The 16,927-nt window shown below is 50.4% G+C and overlaps 2 protein-coding genes across 3 annotated transcripts in view; both read left to right on the plus strand.

The window, feature by feature from the left end:
- LOC125454908 (centriole, cilia and spindle-associated protein-like) overlaps nt 1–6,538 on the plus strand; it is a 7,243-nt gene extending 705 nt beyond the window's left edge. Inside the window, exons 2-3 of one of the 2 annotated variants that reach the window (XM_048536201.2) lie at nt 4,106–4,368; nt 5,566–6,538. In XM_048536201.2, the coding sequence (XP_048392158.2) occupies nt 4,106–4,368; nt 5,566–5,808 (506 nt within the window). In that variant the 3' untranslated portion in view covers nt 5,809–6,538. The remainder of the gene's footprint in view (nt 1–4,105; nt 4,369–5,565) is intronic. The other variant, XM_048536202.2, reaches the window with a different exon arrangement.
- Nucleotides 6,539–9,710: 3,172 nt separating this feature from the next.
- On the plus strand, nt 9,711–16,538 carry pdcd2 (programmed cell death 2). Its single transcript, XM_048536409.2, has 5 exons — nt 9,711–10,253; nt 14,263–14,397; nt 15,000–15,115; nt 15,678–15,791; nt 16,271–16,538. Exons 1-5 carry the CDS (start codon nt 9,725–9,727, stop codon nt 16,430–16,432), a joined length of 1,056 nt encoding a protein of 351 aa, XP_048392366.1. The 5' UTR covers nt 9,711–9,724; the 3' UTR covers nt 16,433–16,538.
- Nucleotides 16,539–16,927: the final 389 nt, after the last annotated feature.

Below are 16,927 nucleotides of genomic sequence, written 5' to 3' on the forward strand. Positions count from 1 at the left end.
GGGGGGGGGGGGGGGGGGGAGCAGGGGCCGGGGGATGTGGGGGGGGGGGGGGGGGGGGAGCAGGGGCCGGGGGATGTGGGGGGGGGGGGGGGGGGGGGGAGCAGGGGCCGGGGGATGTGGGGGGGGGGGGGGGGGGGGGGGGGAGCAGGGGCCGGGGATGTGGGGGGGGGGGGGGGGGGGGGAGCAGGGGCCGGGGGATGTGGGGGGGGGGGGGGGGGGGGGAGCAGGGGCCGGGGGATGTGGGGGGGGGGGGGGGGGGGGGAGCAGGGGCCGGGGGATGTGGGGGGGGGGGGGGAGCAGGGGCCGGGGGATGTGGGGGGGGGGGGGGGGGGGGGGAGCAGGGGCCGGGGGATGTGGGGGGGGGGGGGGGGGGGGAGCAGGGGCCGGGGGATGTGGGGGGGGGGGGGGGGGGGGGAGCAGGGGCCGGGGGATGTGGGGGGGGGGGGGGGGGGGGGGGAGCAGGGGCCGGGGGATGTGGGGGGGGGGGGGGGGGGGGGGAGCAGGGGCCGGGGGATGTGGGGGGGGGGGGGGGGGGGGGGAGCAGGGGCCGGGGGATGTGGGGGGGGGGGGGGGGGGGGGGGGAGCAGGGGCCGGGGGATGTGGGGGGGGGGGGGGGGGGGGGGAGCAGGGGCCGGGGGATGTGGGGGGGGGGGGGGGGGGGGGGAGCAGGGGCCGGGGGATGTGGGGGGGGGGGGGGGGGGGGGGAGCAGGGGCCGGGGGATGTGAGGGGCGGGGGGGGGGGGGGGGGGGGGGGAGCAGGGGCCGGGGGATGTGGGGGGGGGGGGGGGGGGGGGGGAGCAGGGGCCGGGGGATGTGGGGGGGGGGGGGGGGGGGGGGAGCAGGGGCCGGGGGATGTGGGGGGGGGGGGGGGGGGGGGGAGCAGGGGCCGGGGGATGTGGGGGGGGGGGGGGGGGGGGGGAGCAGGGGCCGGGGGATGTGGGGGGGGGGGGGGGGGGGGGGAGCAGGGGCCGGGGGATGTGGGGGGGGGGGGGGGGGGGGAGCAGGGGCCGGGGGATGTGGGGGGGGGGGGGGGGGGAGCAGGGGCCGGAGCCCGGGGGATGGTGGTGGTGGGGGGGGGGGTAGTGGGTGTCGGACCCGGGAGGGTGTGGGTTGGGTGGGGGTTTGGGGGTAGTGGGTGACGGACCCGGGAGGGTGTGGGTTGGGTGGGGGTTTGGGGGTAGTGGGTGACGGACCCGGGAGGGTGTGGGTTGGGTGGGGGTTTGGGGGTAGTGGGTGACGGAACCCAGAGGGTGTGGGTTGGGTGGGGGTTTGGGGGTAGTGGGTGTCGGAACCCAGAGGGTGTGGGTTGGGTGGGGGTTTGGGGGTAGTGGGTGTCGGACCCCAGAGGGTATGGGGTGGGTTGGTGGGTGGGTGTTTGGGGGTAGTGGGTGTCGGACCCCGGAGGGTGTGGGGTGGGTGGGTGTTTGGGGGTAGTGGGTGTCGGACCCCGGAGGGTGTGGGGTGGGTGGGTGGGGGTAGTGGGTGTCGGTTACCGGAGGGTTTGGGGTGGGTGGATGTTTGGGGATAGTGGATGTCGGACCCCGGAGGGTGTGGGGTGGGTGGGTGGGGGTTTGGGGGTAGTGGGTGGGGGTTTGGGGGTAGTGGGTGTCGGACCCCAGAGGGTGTGGGGTGGGTGGGTGTTTGGGGGTAGTGGATGTCGGACCCCGGAGGGTGTTGTGTGGGTAGGGGTTTGGGGGTAGTGGGTGTCGGACCCCGGAGGGTGTGGGGTGGGTGGGTGTTTGGGGGTAGTGGGTGTCGGACCCCGGAGGGTGTGGGGTGGGTGGGTGTTTGGGGGTAGTGGGTGTCGGACCCCGGAGGGTGTGGGGTGGGTAGGGGTTTGGGGGTAGTGGGTGTCGGACCCCGGAGGGTGTGGGGTGGGTGGGTGTTTGGGGGTAGTGGGTGTCGGACCCCGGAGGGTGTGGGGTGGGTGGGTGTCGGACCCCGGAGGGTGTGGGTGTCGGACCCCGGAGGGTGTGGGTTGGGTGGATGTTTGGGGGTAGTGGATGTCGGAACCCAGAGGGTGTGGGTTGGGTGGGGGTTTGGGGGTAGTGGGTGTCGGACCCCAGAGGGTATGGGGTGGGTTGGTGGGTGGGTGTTTGGGGGTAGTGGGTGTCGGACCCCGGAGGGTGTGGGGTGGGTGGGTGTTTGGGGGTAGTGGGTGTCGGACCCCGGAGGGTGTGGGGTGGGTGGGTGGGGGTAGTGGGTGTCGGTTACCGGAGGGTTTGGGGTGGGTGGATGTTTGGGGATAGTGGATGTCGGACCCCGGAGGGTGTGGGGTGGGTGGGTGGGGGTTTGGGGGTAGTGGGTGGGGGTTTGGGGGTAGTGGGTGTCGGACCCCAGAGGGTGTGGGGTGGGTGGGTGTTTGGGGGTAGTGGATGTCGGACCCCGGAGGGTGTTGTGTGGGTAGGGGTTTGGGGGTAGTGGGTGTCGGACCCCGGAGGGTGTGGGGTGGGTGGGTGTTTGGGGGTAGTGGGTGTCGGACCCCGGAGGGTGTGGGGTGGGTGGGTGTTTGGGGGTAGTGGGTGTCGGACCCCGGAGGGTGTGGGGTGGGTAGGGGTTTGGGGGTAGTGGGTGTCGGACCCCGGAGGGTGTGGGGTGGGTGGGTGTTTGGGGGTAGTGGGTGTCGGACCCCGGAGGGTGTGGGGTGGGTGGGTGTCGGACCCCGGAGGGTGTGGGTGTCGGACCCCGGAGGGTGTGGGTTGGGTGGATGTTTGGGGGTAGTGGATGTCGGACCCCGGAGGGTGTGGGGTGGGTGGGGGTTTGGGGGTAGTGGGTGTCGGACCCTGGAGGGTGTGGGGTGGGTGGGTGTTTGGGGGTAGTGGGTGTCGGACCCCAGAGGGTGTGGGGTGGGTGGGTGGGTGGGGGTAGTGGGTGTCGGTTACCGGAGGGTTTGGGGTGGGTGGATGTTTGGGGATAGTGGATGTCGGACCCCGGAGGGTGTGGGGTGGGTGGGGGTTTGGGGGTAGTGGGTGTCGGACCCCAGAGGGTGTGGGGTGGGTGGGTGGGGGTAGTGGGTGTCGGTTCCCGGAGGGTTTGGGGTGGGTGGATGTTTGGGGATAGTGGATGTCGGACCCCGGAGGGTGTGGGGTGGGTGGGTGGGGGTTTGGGGGTAGTGGGTGTCGGACCCCAGAGGGTGTGGGGTGGGTGGGTGGGGGTAGTGGGTGTCGGACCCCGGAGGGTGTGGGTTGGGTGGGGGTTTGGGTGTAGTGGGTGTCGGTCCCCGGAGGGTGTGGGGTGGGTGGGGGTTTGGGGGTAGTGGGTGTCGGTCCCCGGAGGGTGTGGGGTGGGTGGGGGTTTGGGGGTAGTGGGTGTCGGACCCCGGAGGGTGTGGGGTGGGTGGGTGTTTGGGGGTAGTGGGTGTCGGACCCCGGAGGGTGTGGGGTGGGTGGGGGTTTGGGGGTAGTGGGTGTCGGACCCCGGAGGGTGTGGGGTGGGTGGGTGTTTGTGGGTAGTGAGTGTCGGACCCCGGAGGGTATGGGGTGGGTGTTTGGGGGTAGTGGGTGTCGGACCCCGGAGGGTGTTGGGTGGGCGGGTGTTTGTGGGTAGTGGGTAGTGGGTAGTGGGTGTCGGACCCCGGAGGGTGTTGGGTGGGCGGGTGTTTGGGGGTAGTGGGTAGTGGGTGTCGGACCCCGGAGGGTGTTGGGTCGGCGGGTGTTTGTGGGTAGTGGGTGTCGGACCCCGGAGGGTGTGGGGTGGGTGGGTGTTTGGGGGTAGTGGGTGTCGGACCCCCGAGGGTGTGGGGTGGGTGGGTGTTTGGGGGTAGTGGGTGTCAGACCCCGGAGGGTGTGAGCTGGGTGGGGGTGGTGGGTGTCGGACCCCGGAGGGTGTGGGGGTGGTGGGTGTCGGACCCCGGAGGGTGTGGGGTGGGTCGGGGTAGTGGGTAGTGGGTGTCGGACCCCGGAGGGTGTGGGGTGGGCGGGTGTTTGGGGGTAGTGGGTGTCGGACCCCCGAGGGTGTGGGGTGGGTGGGTGTTTGGGGGTAGTGGGTGTCAGACCCCGGGGGGTGTGGGGTGTTGGTGGGCGGGGTTTCAAACCGGGGAACCCGGGCCGAGCGGCGTCCCTTAGCCGCGGCCCCCCCCCCCTGACTTTTTTCTGGTTACAAACAGGGGCTGAAGATTTTGCTGAAGCCGGTGAAAAGGTTAAAGACGAGGAGCCAACGGGGAGCGAAAGGCGCCTCCAGCCTGAGGCTAGTTGCCGAGTGAAAAGGACCAACTTGGAGACATCCCCCAAAGCCCCTCAGCCCACGGCAGCCCTCGGTGCCCCCAAGGAAACGAAAGCTCCATTTGCGATGTTTGGTTGGGCAGAGAGAGACGCCGAGGTGGGCTGTAAGAAAACCTACAACGTTAGTGCATCTGCTTTGAAAGGACAGGTATACAGAGCGGTTCTATACCCAGAGACAATACGACAGACATAGGCAGGGACCTTCCATTTACTGAGAAGGATTTTCCATCTTCTGAATAGCAGTGCAAATTCCCTGTAGAGAGCAGTGGGACCTGTGTTACTGAATACACAAGGCTGACGGGTTTTGATATTCTCTTATCGGATCCATGGGATATGGGTGTTGTTAGCTGGGCCAGCATTTGTGAACCATCGGTAATTGCCCAAGAGGAGGTGGTACTGAGCTGCTGGAGTCAACAGCTTGTTGTGACATCCCAAGGCTTATGGAGGAGTCTCGGTTTAATGGGGCACGATCTGAAAAGTGGAGTTGTTTGGGTGGAGGCAGGAAAGGGTATATAAAATGGTAATTTGGTAATAGCAGAGGAAAGCCTTAGACTACAGGACAGTGTAGATGGGCAGAGATTCCTGTTGCTGTACTGTTCTTTGTTTTAACAGTTGCACCTGGAATTAAATTCTGAAAAAATGTGAGGAGGTGCATTTTTTTGAGGATAAACAAGGCAAGAGGGTACACATCGAATGGTAGGACCATAGGAAGTACAGAGGATCAGAGAAACCTTGGTGTTTTGTTCGCAAATCGGCGATAGATAGGAGGAACATTTCCCTTTGGTGTGATTGGGAGGCGGCGGCGGGGGTCGGGGGGGGGTGGGGTGGTGTGGGGTGGTGTCGGTAACCAGAGGTACAGTTTTATAATCAAGAGCAGGAGTTTGAGGGGGTGGGTTGGGGAGTTTGAAGAAAAACTGTGTATCTGGAACTCTGTCTAAAGAGGCAGGAACCTTGCACACAAAAAATATTTAGATGATTGCTTGAAATGTCATAGCAGAAGTGGAAAATGGGCTTGAAATAGACTGCTGTTTGATAACTGATGTGGGCGTGTTGGACTCAAGTTCCCTTTTCCATGCTGTGACAACTCTGACTCTAGATCCATTTTTATATTATTTATTTAGAGGAAGTGTCAATGGGAATAAGAGAGTCTTTGCCAAGAGCTACTGTCTGAGCTAATGGGGACAAAGGTTACAATTGGATAGATATTTAATCTACACTGTAAACTGCATGCTATGAATGTTTCTGGTTAATATTGATTAAACTGTTACCATTGTTATTGTTGATTCTACTTGGTATGTAAACAATGCAGTCTTTTTCCACAGTGAACGCTCTCTCTCTCTGACAGATCTATGAATCTGCAGTACGTGCTCATGACAGACGTCAGGTACAGAAAGCAATGCGTACACCTCAGAGACGACCGCGTGCTAAAGTGACTTCAACCACCCACTTACATGATGGGCAGTGTAAATCTTCCCTCGGACATAAATCACTGTCTGATCACTTGAAAGTTCGAGTATTGAAGCCTGTTGGAGCAGAAGATCCCTGGCTGTCTGAATACATGAGATGTTATTCATCACGCTCACTCTGAGTCTGCACAGCTTCCTGTTGAATAGTGTGTGGGCTGGTAGAATAATTTATTGATTCAGGTCTGTTTTGGGCTCAGTAACGGGCCCTAATTGGAGTCTGTATATCCGGGCTGATACGTGGGGAAACTGATAAGTAGCAAACACAGGAACTGTTTTGCTGATTTGTAGAATAGACCCAGTGATAGTATTGGTGTTTTGTCTTCGCACCGCAACATGGCAACAGGAGCAGAGGCCCATTTTGGAATTGGGGAATTTATTCCTGTGTGTTGCAGTTATTTTCTAAACTGATTATTGACTGTTCTGATTACTGTCAGTTGTGCAATGTCTACTATTGAGAGTTTCATTAGTGTGTATATATGATAGGTAGCACATGAATTTCTGTAAACTCGATGTTATTTTGCACAAATGGATCAATTGCACTGGTAACCTTTATGGTTTTGTCTTTTTTTTATAACTATATGCACTATCATGAGTGCATCTCTTGGAAAGTTCATTGAACTTTTTGTACAGGGCTTCATATTTGTAACCTTTTTACACTTGTAGGGTTCTCTCGTCATTGTAGATAATCTATCACATTGCTATTTTGTACATTTACAACAGTTACTGCTTGTCAAAAGTACCTTTTTGATTTGTAAATCACTTTGGACAGTCTGAGATTTGTGAAACTTGCTGTAAATATATGGCCTTGCTTCTTATGTTGTGCCTGCTCAGTAAATGGATTTATATTTGTGATTGTGTTTCTTTTTGTTTGCAGACAATGAGGCAGCATTCTTGTGGGGATATGAGTTTTCTTTTGTGCAAAATAATCTGCCTTATGAGGTGATCATAGTGTGTTTGGCGATTTCCACACAATTTTCCTTTAACTGTTTTTTCCCTGTTAGAGGACAGGTAGCAACAGCAAGTTAGCAACATAGAACGTAGGAGCAGGAGTAAACCATTTGACCCTCAAGCCTACTCTGCTATTTGTTATGGTGATCAGACTCAACAGCCTGTGCCTGTTTTACCCCATGTCCTTTGATCCTATTAGCCTAAGGTGCTAATCAAACTCCTCCTTGAAATCATACACTGTTTTGGCCTTGACTGCTTTTTGTGGTAGTGAGTTCCATAGGTGCTGCACTTTAAGTCAAAAGATTTCTCCTTATCTCAGTCCTAAATGGTTTGCTCTGCATCCTCAGATTGTAACCCCATGGTTTGGACTTTCCCTTTGTCAGGAATGTTTTTCCTGCATCAGGTGTGGTGTCTAGATTGTCTCACAGGAACAGATGTAGACTGTTCATCTCCTTGAGCCTGTTCCTCCATTCAGTGAGATTGTGGCTTAGCTCCATATATCTGCCCTTGACTCATATTTTTTAATACCTTTCCTTACCAAAACTTCATGCAGCTCAAGTTTAAAGTCGACAATTGGTCCATGTTTGTGGAAGAGTGTTTGAAACATTTACCACTCTTTGGATGGAAGTGCTTCCTAACATCTTTCCTAAAGATGATGTCCCCAGCACAGGAAATCATTCATCTTCTCTTCAAAAACAACAGTGCAGCACAGGAACAGGCCCTTTGGCCCTCAACCTGCACTGACACATTTTCATAGAATCCCTACAGTGCGGAAACAGGCCATTTGGCCCAATAGGTCCACACTGACCCTCTGAAGACCTTCCCAACCAGATCTGTTGCCCTATCCCCACATTTCCTATGACTAACATACCGAACCTACTCTTCTCAAAACTTGCTAATACCTAACCTAAACATCCCTGGGCATTATGTGAAATTTAGCATGGCCAATCCACCTACCCTGCACATCTTTGGACTGTGGGAGGATACTCGAGCACCTGAAGGAAACCCACGCAGACACGGGGAGAATGTGCAAACTCCACACAGCCAGTCACCCGAGGCTGGAATTGAACTCAGGTCCCTGGCATAATGAGGAAGAAATGGTAGCCACTGAGCCCCTGTGCCACCCTTCCAGATGAAACTGTCTTTACTTGGAGGTACCATATCTCTTGATTCACTTTCTATTCGTGTGTTTGTCCAGGTGCTTCATGAATCCTGCTTCCAACACCACCTCTGGCAGCCTGTTCCAGGCACGTATGTAAGAATAACTTGTCTTGCACATCTCTTTTAAACCCGCCCCTCCCTTCAACATCTTGAACCTGTGTCCTGAGTAATTGACCCCTCATGCACTCATTTGCCATTCGCAATCTTATAAACCTTTATCAGATCACCCCCATTCAATCTCCAATGTTCCCGTGAAAACAAACCCAGTCTGTCCAACCTTTCTTCATAGCTAGAATTCCCATACTAGGCAACATTGTGTTAAACCTTTTAGGTACCTTCTCCAGTGCGTATGCATCCTTCTGGTAGTGTGGTGACCAAAACAATGCAATATTCAAGTGTGGCCTAACTAAAGTTCTACAAAGCTTCGACATACCCTGTCTAGCCTCTTATTTAATGCTCCTTCCAATAAAGGCAAGTATGTCATGGACCTTTTTTTCACTACCTTATCTAGCTGCACTGCCAACTTCAGTGATCTGTGGACCTGCACACCCAGATCCTTCTGCATATTAATCCTCCACAGGATTCTTGCATTTGCTGAATAATTTCCATTTGCATTTGAGTGCCATCTACTATGTTTATGTATAAAAAGCCTGGGAATTCTCCTTAATCCTGTTCATATTTTGAAGATTTCAGTCAGATTACTCCTTGAACCTTCTAAATTCTAGACAAAACAGGCCTAACTCTTTTCTTAAAAACCAAAAGAACTGCATATGCTGTAAATCAGGAACAAAAACAAAGTTGCCGGAAAAGCTCAGCAGGTCTGACAACATCTGTGAAGGAAAAAAAAGAGTTATCATTTCAGATCAGGTTCTAAGGAAGGGTCACCGGACCTGGAATCTTAACGCTGTTTATTCTTTCACAGATGCTGCCAGACCTGCTGAGCTTTTACAGCAAATTTGTTTTTGTTCCTGATTTACAGCATCCGCAGTTCTTTTGGCTGGAGTAACATGTTAGGTATGAGAGTCACATGCCAAGGGTCTAATCAAAGTAATCCAAAACTGTACAAATTTATTAAGGTACTGAGATAATAACAAGTTATAAAGGTGTCAAAACAGGACAGTATGGAAGATTTTACAGACACAGACAGGGAATGTCAGGCCAGGATTCAGATAAAACAAACATACTGGAAATCTGAAATTAAACACAACGATTTTGGGAGACTCAGCAAGTCTGACAGCCTCAGTAAGAGAGCTAATCTTTCAAGTCCAGTGACCCTTGTCAGAACGGAAATGAACTGGGAAAGGATAGTATTTATGGTAATGATGAGCAGTGGAGTCGAGGAAAGAGTGAATAAAATACGTGGGATGGTGAAGAGTGAGAGGGAACAAAAAATAGGAGAGGCAAACAAATAGATGGCCGAGTACAAGCTGAGAGGAAGACAAATGCTGGACGGGGTGCCAACAAGAAATGTGATGGTTGAAAATGGATACCTGTGCTGTGGCAAGCCCAGGCAAAATAAGACCTGGGGGGGGGGGACGACTTAGAGGAGGGTTTTGTGTTTAAAGTTGTGAAATTGAACGTTGAATCCTGAAGGCTGTGAGGTGCCCGGGTGGAAGATGAGGTATTGTTTGTCCTGCTTGTTCCAAGCCTTGCTGGAGCCCAACTGAGACAGAAACACTGGCAGGGGGCTATGGAACTGGAAACTTGGGGTCATTTTTACGGACAAAATGTTCATCTTCAGTAAAGCGGTCACCCAGTCTGTATTTCATCCCCTCAGTGGTTAGGTCAATCTGAGCAAGCAACTTTCGGTGGTAAAATCATCTCCACATCCAATGTCAGACCCTGAGGACTATCTCCCCCCTCCGGAACCCATGTTCTCCCGATGTGTTCCCGGGGGGAATCTTCTGGAAGGACGGACACGTTCCGGAAATGACGCATATGCAGGCGCCGGGCCTAGCGATGGCGCCAGATGGTGAAGCCTCGGCTCCGGTTGAGCTGGGCTTCGTCGAGCCGGCGGCTCCGGCACAGTTGCTGAGCTCGCAGTTCCCCAGTAAAGTAGGGGGACGGCCGGCGTGGCTGAGCTGGCAGCTCCCGGAGCCCGAGCGGCTGCGGTGCGGCGGCTGCGCGCGGCCGATGGCCTTCCTGCTGCAGGTGTACGCGCCGCGGGGCCGCGCCTTCCACCGCGCGCTCCTCCTCTTCTGTTGCGCGCTCCCGTCCTGTCCGCGCCGCCGCTTCGCCGTTTTCCGGAGCCAGCTCGGCCGCGTCAATGAGTTCTACCCTCCAGAGCCCGAGGCCGAGGCTGAGCCGCGGCCTAGGCCCGGCCTCCGTCTCTGCCGCGTCTGCGGAGCCTCGGGGCCCAAGAGCTGCTCCCGCTGCCGCTGGGCCCATTACTGCGGGAAGGAGCATCAGGGCCTGGACTGGAGAGCGGGGCATCGAGAGGCTTGTGGCCAGGCGCTGGGTGAGTGATGGAGCTTCCAGTAAACCTGCAACTAGCTGCTAACTAGTAACTATCAGTAAACTAGCAGTGACTATCAGTAAACTAGCTGCTAACTAGTAACTATCAGTAAACTAGCAGTGACTATCAGTACACTAGCTGCTAACTAGTAACTATCAGTAAACTAGCGGTGACTCGGTGACTATCAGTAAACTAGCTGCTAACTAGTAACTATCAGTAAACTAGCAGTGACTATCAGTACACTAGCTGCTAACTAGTAACTATCAGTAAACTAGCGGTGACTCGGTGACTATCAGTAAACTAGCTGCTAACTAGTAACTATCAGTAAACTAGCAGTGACTATCAGTACACTAGCTGCTAACTAGTAACTATCAGTAAACTAGCGGTGACTATCAGTAAACTAGCTGCTAACTAGTAACTAGCAGTGACTATCAGTAAACTAGCTGCTAACTAGTAACTATCAGTAAACTAGCAGTGACTATCAGTACACTAGCTGCTAACTAGTAACTATCAGTAAACTAGCGGTGACTATCAGTAAACTAGCTGCTAACTAGTAACTATCAGTAAACTAGCGGTTAACTGCGGACGGAGCCCCAGTTTGTGTTGAAGAGGAAGGAGCTGTGATTAAATCTCTGGGGTTGGATTTAGCCCCAGGTTTGTAAACCACAAACTTACTCAAAAATACAGAATAAACGACAAGCGCCACGACTCCATCAGTCACTTTCACATCAACAGTAGGGAAGCTCAATAGGAACAATGATCCAGGACAAAATTAACCCACAGTTGTCCCGAGTAACTGTAGAAAGCCAGCTTTTGTAACCACCCCCAGACCCTATCCCTGTCTTTACCCAATCTACACATGACTCCAGAGCCAGAGTGACAAGATTTAATTCTTGACTGCTCTCTGAAATAGCCTAGTCTGCCACTCAGTTTAAAGGCAATTAGGATTGAGCAATGGATGCTGACCTTGCTAACAAGTCCACATTTCTGGAAATAATAAAGCAGAAGGGTGGTCTGAGAGCTTCTAATAGAGAACGGCTCAGTGGTTATAACTTTGCTGCCTCACAGCACTAGGGTCCTAGGTTCAATTCCAGCCTCGGGCAGCTGTGTGGAGTTTGCACATTCTCTCCATGTCTGCATGGGTTTGCTCCCATTTCCTCCTACTGTCCAAAGGTGTGTAGGTTAGGTGGATTGGTGATACTAAATTGCCCATGGTGTTCAGGGATGTGTAGGTTAGGTGCATTAGCCCTGAGAAATGCAGGGTTGCAGGGTAGAGGGACGGTCTGGGTGGGATGTTCTTCAGAGGATCGGTGTGGACTGTTTCCATACTCTGGGAATTGTGTTTAAATTCAAAGTTCAAATGCTGTCCACCTTCCTCTACCTGGCTGAACTTGTTCTCAACTGAAAAATTTCAATTTCAGTTTCCAGACCTTGTTCTGTTTTTGCCCTGAATTGGAAAATCTCACTTTTGCTTCCAATTTGCAACATTTTCTCAGGTCACCTGGTCCATCTTCTGCTCTTCCCTTCCTCTCAACTCCTCTGTCTCCATTTCTAGTAACAGCCTATCACCTAATACTCCTTATATGCCCAATGACTTCCACAGTCACCTTGATAACACTTCTCACCCACGTCCTGTAAGGGTTCCATTTCGTTCTTTCAGTTCCTGTAGCTCCGTGTCCTCTGTGCCCATGACCCATTGTTCCACATCAGCACTTTGGGTCAGACAGCACCAACATACACCCTTTGATCCAACTGGTCTATGCTGAACATAATCACACTAAACTAGGCCTACCTATCTGCTCCTACTCCATATCCCTCCAAACCTTTCCTATTCATATACTTATCCAATAGATGTTTTCCCTCTGGAGGATTCTTCTCCACCTTGGATGATGGGCATCTCCGGCATGTATTTCCTTTATTTCTGCTTTTACCCTTTCTGTTTCAGAACCATGGGGATCACCTTGTCCTCACCTTCCATCCCACCAGCCTCTATGTTTCAAAGGACCATCTTCTGCAACCTCCAGCATGATATCACTACAAAACACATCTTTCGCTTTCTGCTTCAGAAATTCTAAAGAGATTGTTCCCTCTGTGATACCTTGTATCACTCTTCAACTACCCCTAACACCCACCCTCACCTGCTTCCCATGCAAGTTCCTTTCTATCCACGGTCCTCCCCCTTCTTCCAGGTGAAGCAGTGGCGTCTACATTTCAGTTTAGTCTATTTTATTCACTGCTGACAATATGGTCACCTGTAAACTGAGGAGATTAGCCAAGTGAAGATTGGGTAACTGCTTTACTGAATATTTCCGCTGGGTGCACAGCTGTAACCATGAGTTTCCAGTGTCATGTTTTAACTGAATCTTGTTCTCACATTGAGCATTGCAGTCAACCTGTTCTATTTAGGTTCAGTATAAACTTTAGGCGCAGGTCGTTTTTTCAACAAGGCTGTACAACCTTCTGAACTTAACAACTGGGTTCAGTAATTCAGATTATAAACTCAATCCCCATTTTGTATGGATTTTCCCTTTCTCTTTGACACAGAATTGCACCTAGGCATATCTCCTCGGTTTTTGTCTTGCCCCGTCACACCTGCTGTTGACCCTGGAGAACTAATTCTTCTGTCATTCAATCTCTCCTGCCCTCCAACCTATTACAGACTAGATAAAATTGTTTTTATTCTATCTCACCAACCCTTTGTTTAAGACCTTTGCGTGTTGAGCTTTTCTCAGTTCTGATGGAAGGTCGCAGACCTTAAATGATAACCGTTTCCAGCATTTTCACTTTGTCTCCCTAAAGGTAACAGAAGGCTGTCACGATCCATTTGAGAAAGTATGCTGACACTTGACCTGTACTACTCCCAGAGCTGTCACGGAAGTTAAAGATTTAATCAAATTATTTAGTCTCCAGTTCTCCTGCCTGATGAATTCAGCTGAACAAAAAACAATGAGCCAGTTTCTGCATTTAACAAACTAGAATTTATTAAAAATAAATCATATCTATCCAAGGTAAACAAGTTAAAAATTATCAACTTAATTCTAATTTAAACTCTACCTCATCTTCACCTACAGATTATGCAGACTGAGACCAAAAAGTATAGATGTTATGGGTGGAAAGAAGTGCAGCTCAAGGCAGTGTCCTTTTGCTTCTTCAGATCTTAATGTCAAAGTCTTTCAGTTTTTTACTGAAGAAACCAGGTATTTAGTGCATATTATTGTCCTGTCACTGGGTCATCAGTTAGAGAGAGAGAGAGAAACTTATAGATTAATGGTGAGTAATAACTAGCGATCTTCTGATTTTTATGACTTATCTGAAGGAAGAGAAAGGATGTTGTCTTTTTAAAAATAATTGGGAGGCTTTCTGTCCGTCTTGTTCATCAACAGACTGTCCGCCTGTCCAGGAGCCACAGAGTTGTTATACTAAGCATTCCTGATTTACACAACTGGGCCTGATTGTGGAGAATTAAACTGTATCTGGGCAAACCTGCTGTGATGTGAACATACACCAATGAATCCAGCAATTCTCCTCCACCACCATGTAAATATCACTCTTAAGAGTTCCAGTAACATCAACATCTCCGTTCTCAGTTTCTTTGGTTCAAAGCAGTATCTGTTTCCCATTTTGGTCCACAATCTAAAAATACATGGCCTTTACCAGGGAGATAACACTACTTATTCACACATTGTACAAGGACTTATAAATGCTCCCCCAAATTTGTGCTTTGCTCACTCTATTCTGCTCTTTTAGCACCCTGTGATTCAGAGCTTTCAGGCTATTTTCACAACTCACTCAGCTAGCATTTCTGAATGATAGTGAGATGACAACAGAGGACTGTACAGATGTATACAAACAAATCCTGATTTACTAGCACCAGTGCCCAGACTTCTTCCATTCCAGGAGATTCCTCCCCAAAGCATGGGACTAGGGAATTTTAGACTCTTTCCCCAAGCTTCACACTTGCCAACCGAAGGCTGTGGCAAATTCCCTTGAGCAGTAGTTGGTTCCTTTGCAGGTGAAGCCGATGGCGGTTTGTCTTCCCTCAACATCCTTTTCCCAGAATTTGAACTGGTAATGGAGCTAGAGGATTCTGAAGATCAGGAGCTAGAAAATGTGACATATGGAGAGCCACTGGTGGCGGCAGACCATGGTACGTAAAAATTGGATGAGCAAATTACTGTAATAATCATCTGTAGTCTTCTCTGGAAAAAAGTGATTCTTACGCCAAATTATAGTCGTGTTCAACTAGTTAAAAAATCTCAGGCAAAGCATTTAAAATTAAATGTAGCTTTAAACTAGAAAACTAAGGAAAAAGTCAGAACCAGTTTGTGTTGGTAACTTTTATTGTTTTGTAACCACAGTCTAATTTCCAGCATTAAATGACCAGTTATTGACAGCCATTGTATTATCATACAGTCTGTTTATAGTTTGTCCTTGTTTGGTACAAGTTATATTTCAAATTCTAACTCATTTAATATGTAATGATGAATAAAATATCTTCACCTGTTTTATACCTGAAAGATTCAAGAAGGGGACAGAGAAATAAAGAATTATAAAATTTCTCCAAAACCTGTGCACACATTCTAAAGTTTATATCCAAGTTCTGAACGATAAAGTAATTGTTCAGCTGGAGAGTATTTTCACTTGTTTTAAGTTATGTTTCAGTCTTTGAATAGCAATGTCCCCAAACACTTCATCAGGGAAGTAGAATTGAGGATTGATGAGTAATATTCATGTCTCTGCTATTCTCAGATTGTCTGAGTGAAGGCATTGACCAAGACGAGCTGGAGGCCATGGCAAAACATGAGTCGAAGGAAGACCGCATCTTTGCTAAGTTTAAGAGGAGGATAGCACTTGCTCCTGATCAGGTACATGTGTCCTGTACTGTATTCTTTCCTCTTCAGTTTTGTCACAAAACAGAAGTGATCTCTGATACACACATCTGAAGCACATGGCAGCTTTCACTTACCAAGTGTGCACTGCATACTTGACGCTATAGTGGTTCAGTTCATTTTATAAGGAGATCAGTCACATCCCAGCTACATTCTTGCCTTCCATTTGCTACTTTTTTTTGGAGTATCAAAGTGGAGGAATTTCAATAGAAATAATTTTGCACAAAAAAACAATTCAGCCCATCATACCTACAGTGGTTATTTGAAAGAAAGAGTCCTAAACAACAGTCACCATTTGGTGCTGATTCAGGAAGTAGAATACTTTGCGATAAGTGAGTTTGAATGTCATGATCCTTTTTGAGTGAGATGCAAGTATTTTCCTTATTAATCTTACTCTGAATAAATGTTTAGAAATGGCCAAAGAAGCAAAACAACTTCTGTTCCATCAGCCATTGGTAGTGAATTTCATTTCACCTGAAAGATCAGGGTGGAACTTCTGAAAGCCCAGAATGCAAATCTTTATTGTTCCTTGTTGTAGGTGTTGCGTTACTGCAGAGGAGGAAGCCCACTGTGGGTGTCTGAGGAGAATGTTCCTTCTGATGCAGATATCCCTAGCTGTGTATGTGGGGCCAAACGTGAATTTGAATTTCAGGTATGAATTCTTCTGTTAACTTCTGCACTGTTCTGTGCAGTGATCCTCAAAAACTTAGAAGTTTGACTGTTGTACGTCGTAATGAGTTTAATGTGTTGGATAACTGACTGAGGTGATTTGTAGATTTGTGAAATGATGATTTTACACCACAAAATTGTACGCTCAGCACCCGAGATTAACAAATTAGCTGAGAATGGCACACATTTCACGGAGATCACCTCTCATTCTTCCAAACTCGCCCCATTTTGTTGAATCTGACCTCAGCTTCTCTTAGGAATCAGTTGTTATTATTCTGTGGCAGGCTCAGCCATTTGTTGTTGGGTAAGGAGACTAAAACTGCAGTCCCTCAGGTGTAACTGTATCTACAGCAAATCCCCTACTGATAAAGGTAACATATCATTGTACTCAAAGAGGTGGGGCTAAATTTACAATGTGTGAACAGTTAACATTAGCAACTAAATTTTCACAACTCGTTTAAGGTGATGCCACAGCTGCTGAACCATCTGAAAGTGGACAGCCTAGGAGACAGTTTGGACTGGGGAACACTTGTCGTTTTTACATGTGAACAAAACTGTGACCATGGCAACGAATACATTGCAGAATTCATCTGGAAACAAGATTTTTCTGCAGGACATCTGTAATTGTTCACCACATCTTTACTATTGGCTTGTACAAGCTTCTCTTTTGAAGAAGATACAATTTTTCAGCATGTAAGATACTGTACAGACCAATAAATGAGTAATTTTATTTCCCCACTGTTGTCTATCATTTAAGAATACCACTGGACTGCAGATAGTCAAGGGAGGCTGATTGTTGTGAAAGTGCTGAGCAAATGATCATACAACATTGTTGAGAAATAGGAAGGGCAATTAGTGGAAAAAGACATTTTGTCAAAGCTTTTTGTTTTGCCCTTGTCAAGATAATTCACAAGTTGTATCAAACTAAACAACATTTCCCTGCTGTTTCTTAAAAATTCTCAGAATGAGTTCTGTCATGACCTCTGCTCCTGTGTTCACTGCCTCAACTAATTAAAGCAAGTACCCCATATTCCTTTTTAACCACCTTATCCACCTGTCCTATTGCCTTCAAGGATCTATGGCTACGAATACAAAGGTTCTCTCTGTGCATCCTAGAGT

Source organism: Stegostoma tigrinum, chromosome 9, assembly GCF_030684315.1.
Source record: "Stegostoma tigrinum isolate sSteTig4 chromosome 9, sSteTig4.hap1, whole genome shotgun sequence".
In the NCBI taxonomy this organism is placed as follows: domain Eukaryota; kingdom Metazoa; phylum Chordata; class Chondrichthyes; order Orectolobiformes; family Stegostomatidae; genus Stegostoma; species Stegostoma tigrinum.

Excerpts from the sequence above, each read along its gene's own strand:
- pdcd2 (XM_048536409.2), top strand. The coding sequence starts at position 9,725 with ATGACGCATATGCAGGCGCCGGGCCTAGCGATGGCGCCAGATGGTGAA. Across the intron at positions 14,398-14,999 it reads ACTGGTGGCGGCAGACCATG|ATTGTCTGAGTGAAGGCATT; the intron begins GTACGTAAAAAT and ends TGCTATTCTCAG. Across the intron at positions 15,792-16,270 it reads AACGTGAATTTGAATTTCAG|GTGATGCCACAGCTGCTGAA; the intron begins GTATGAATTCTT and ends AACTCGTTTAAG.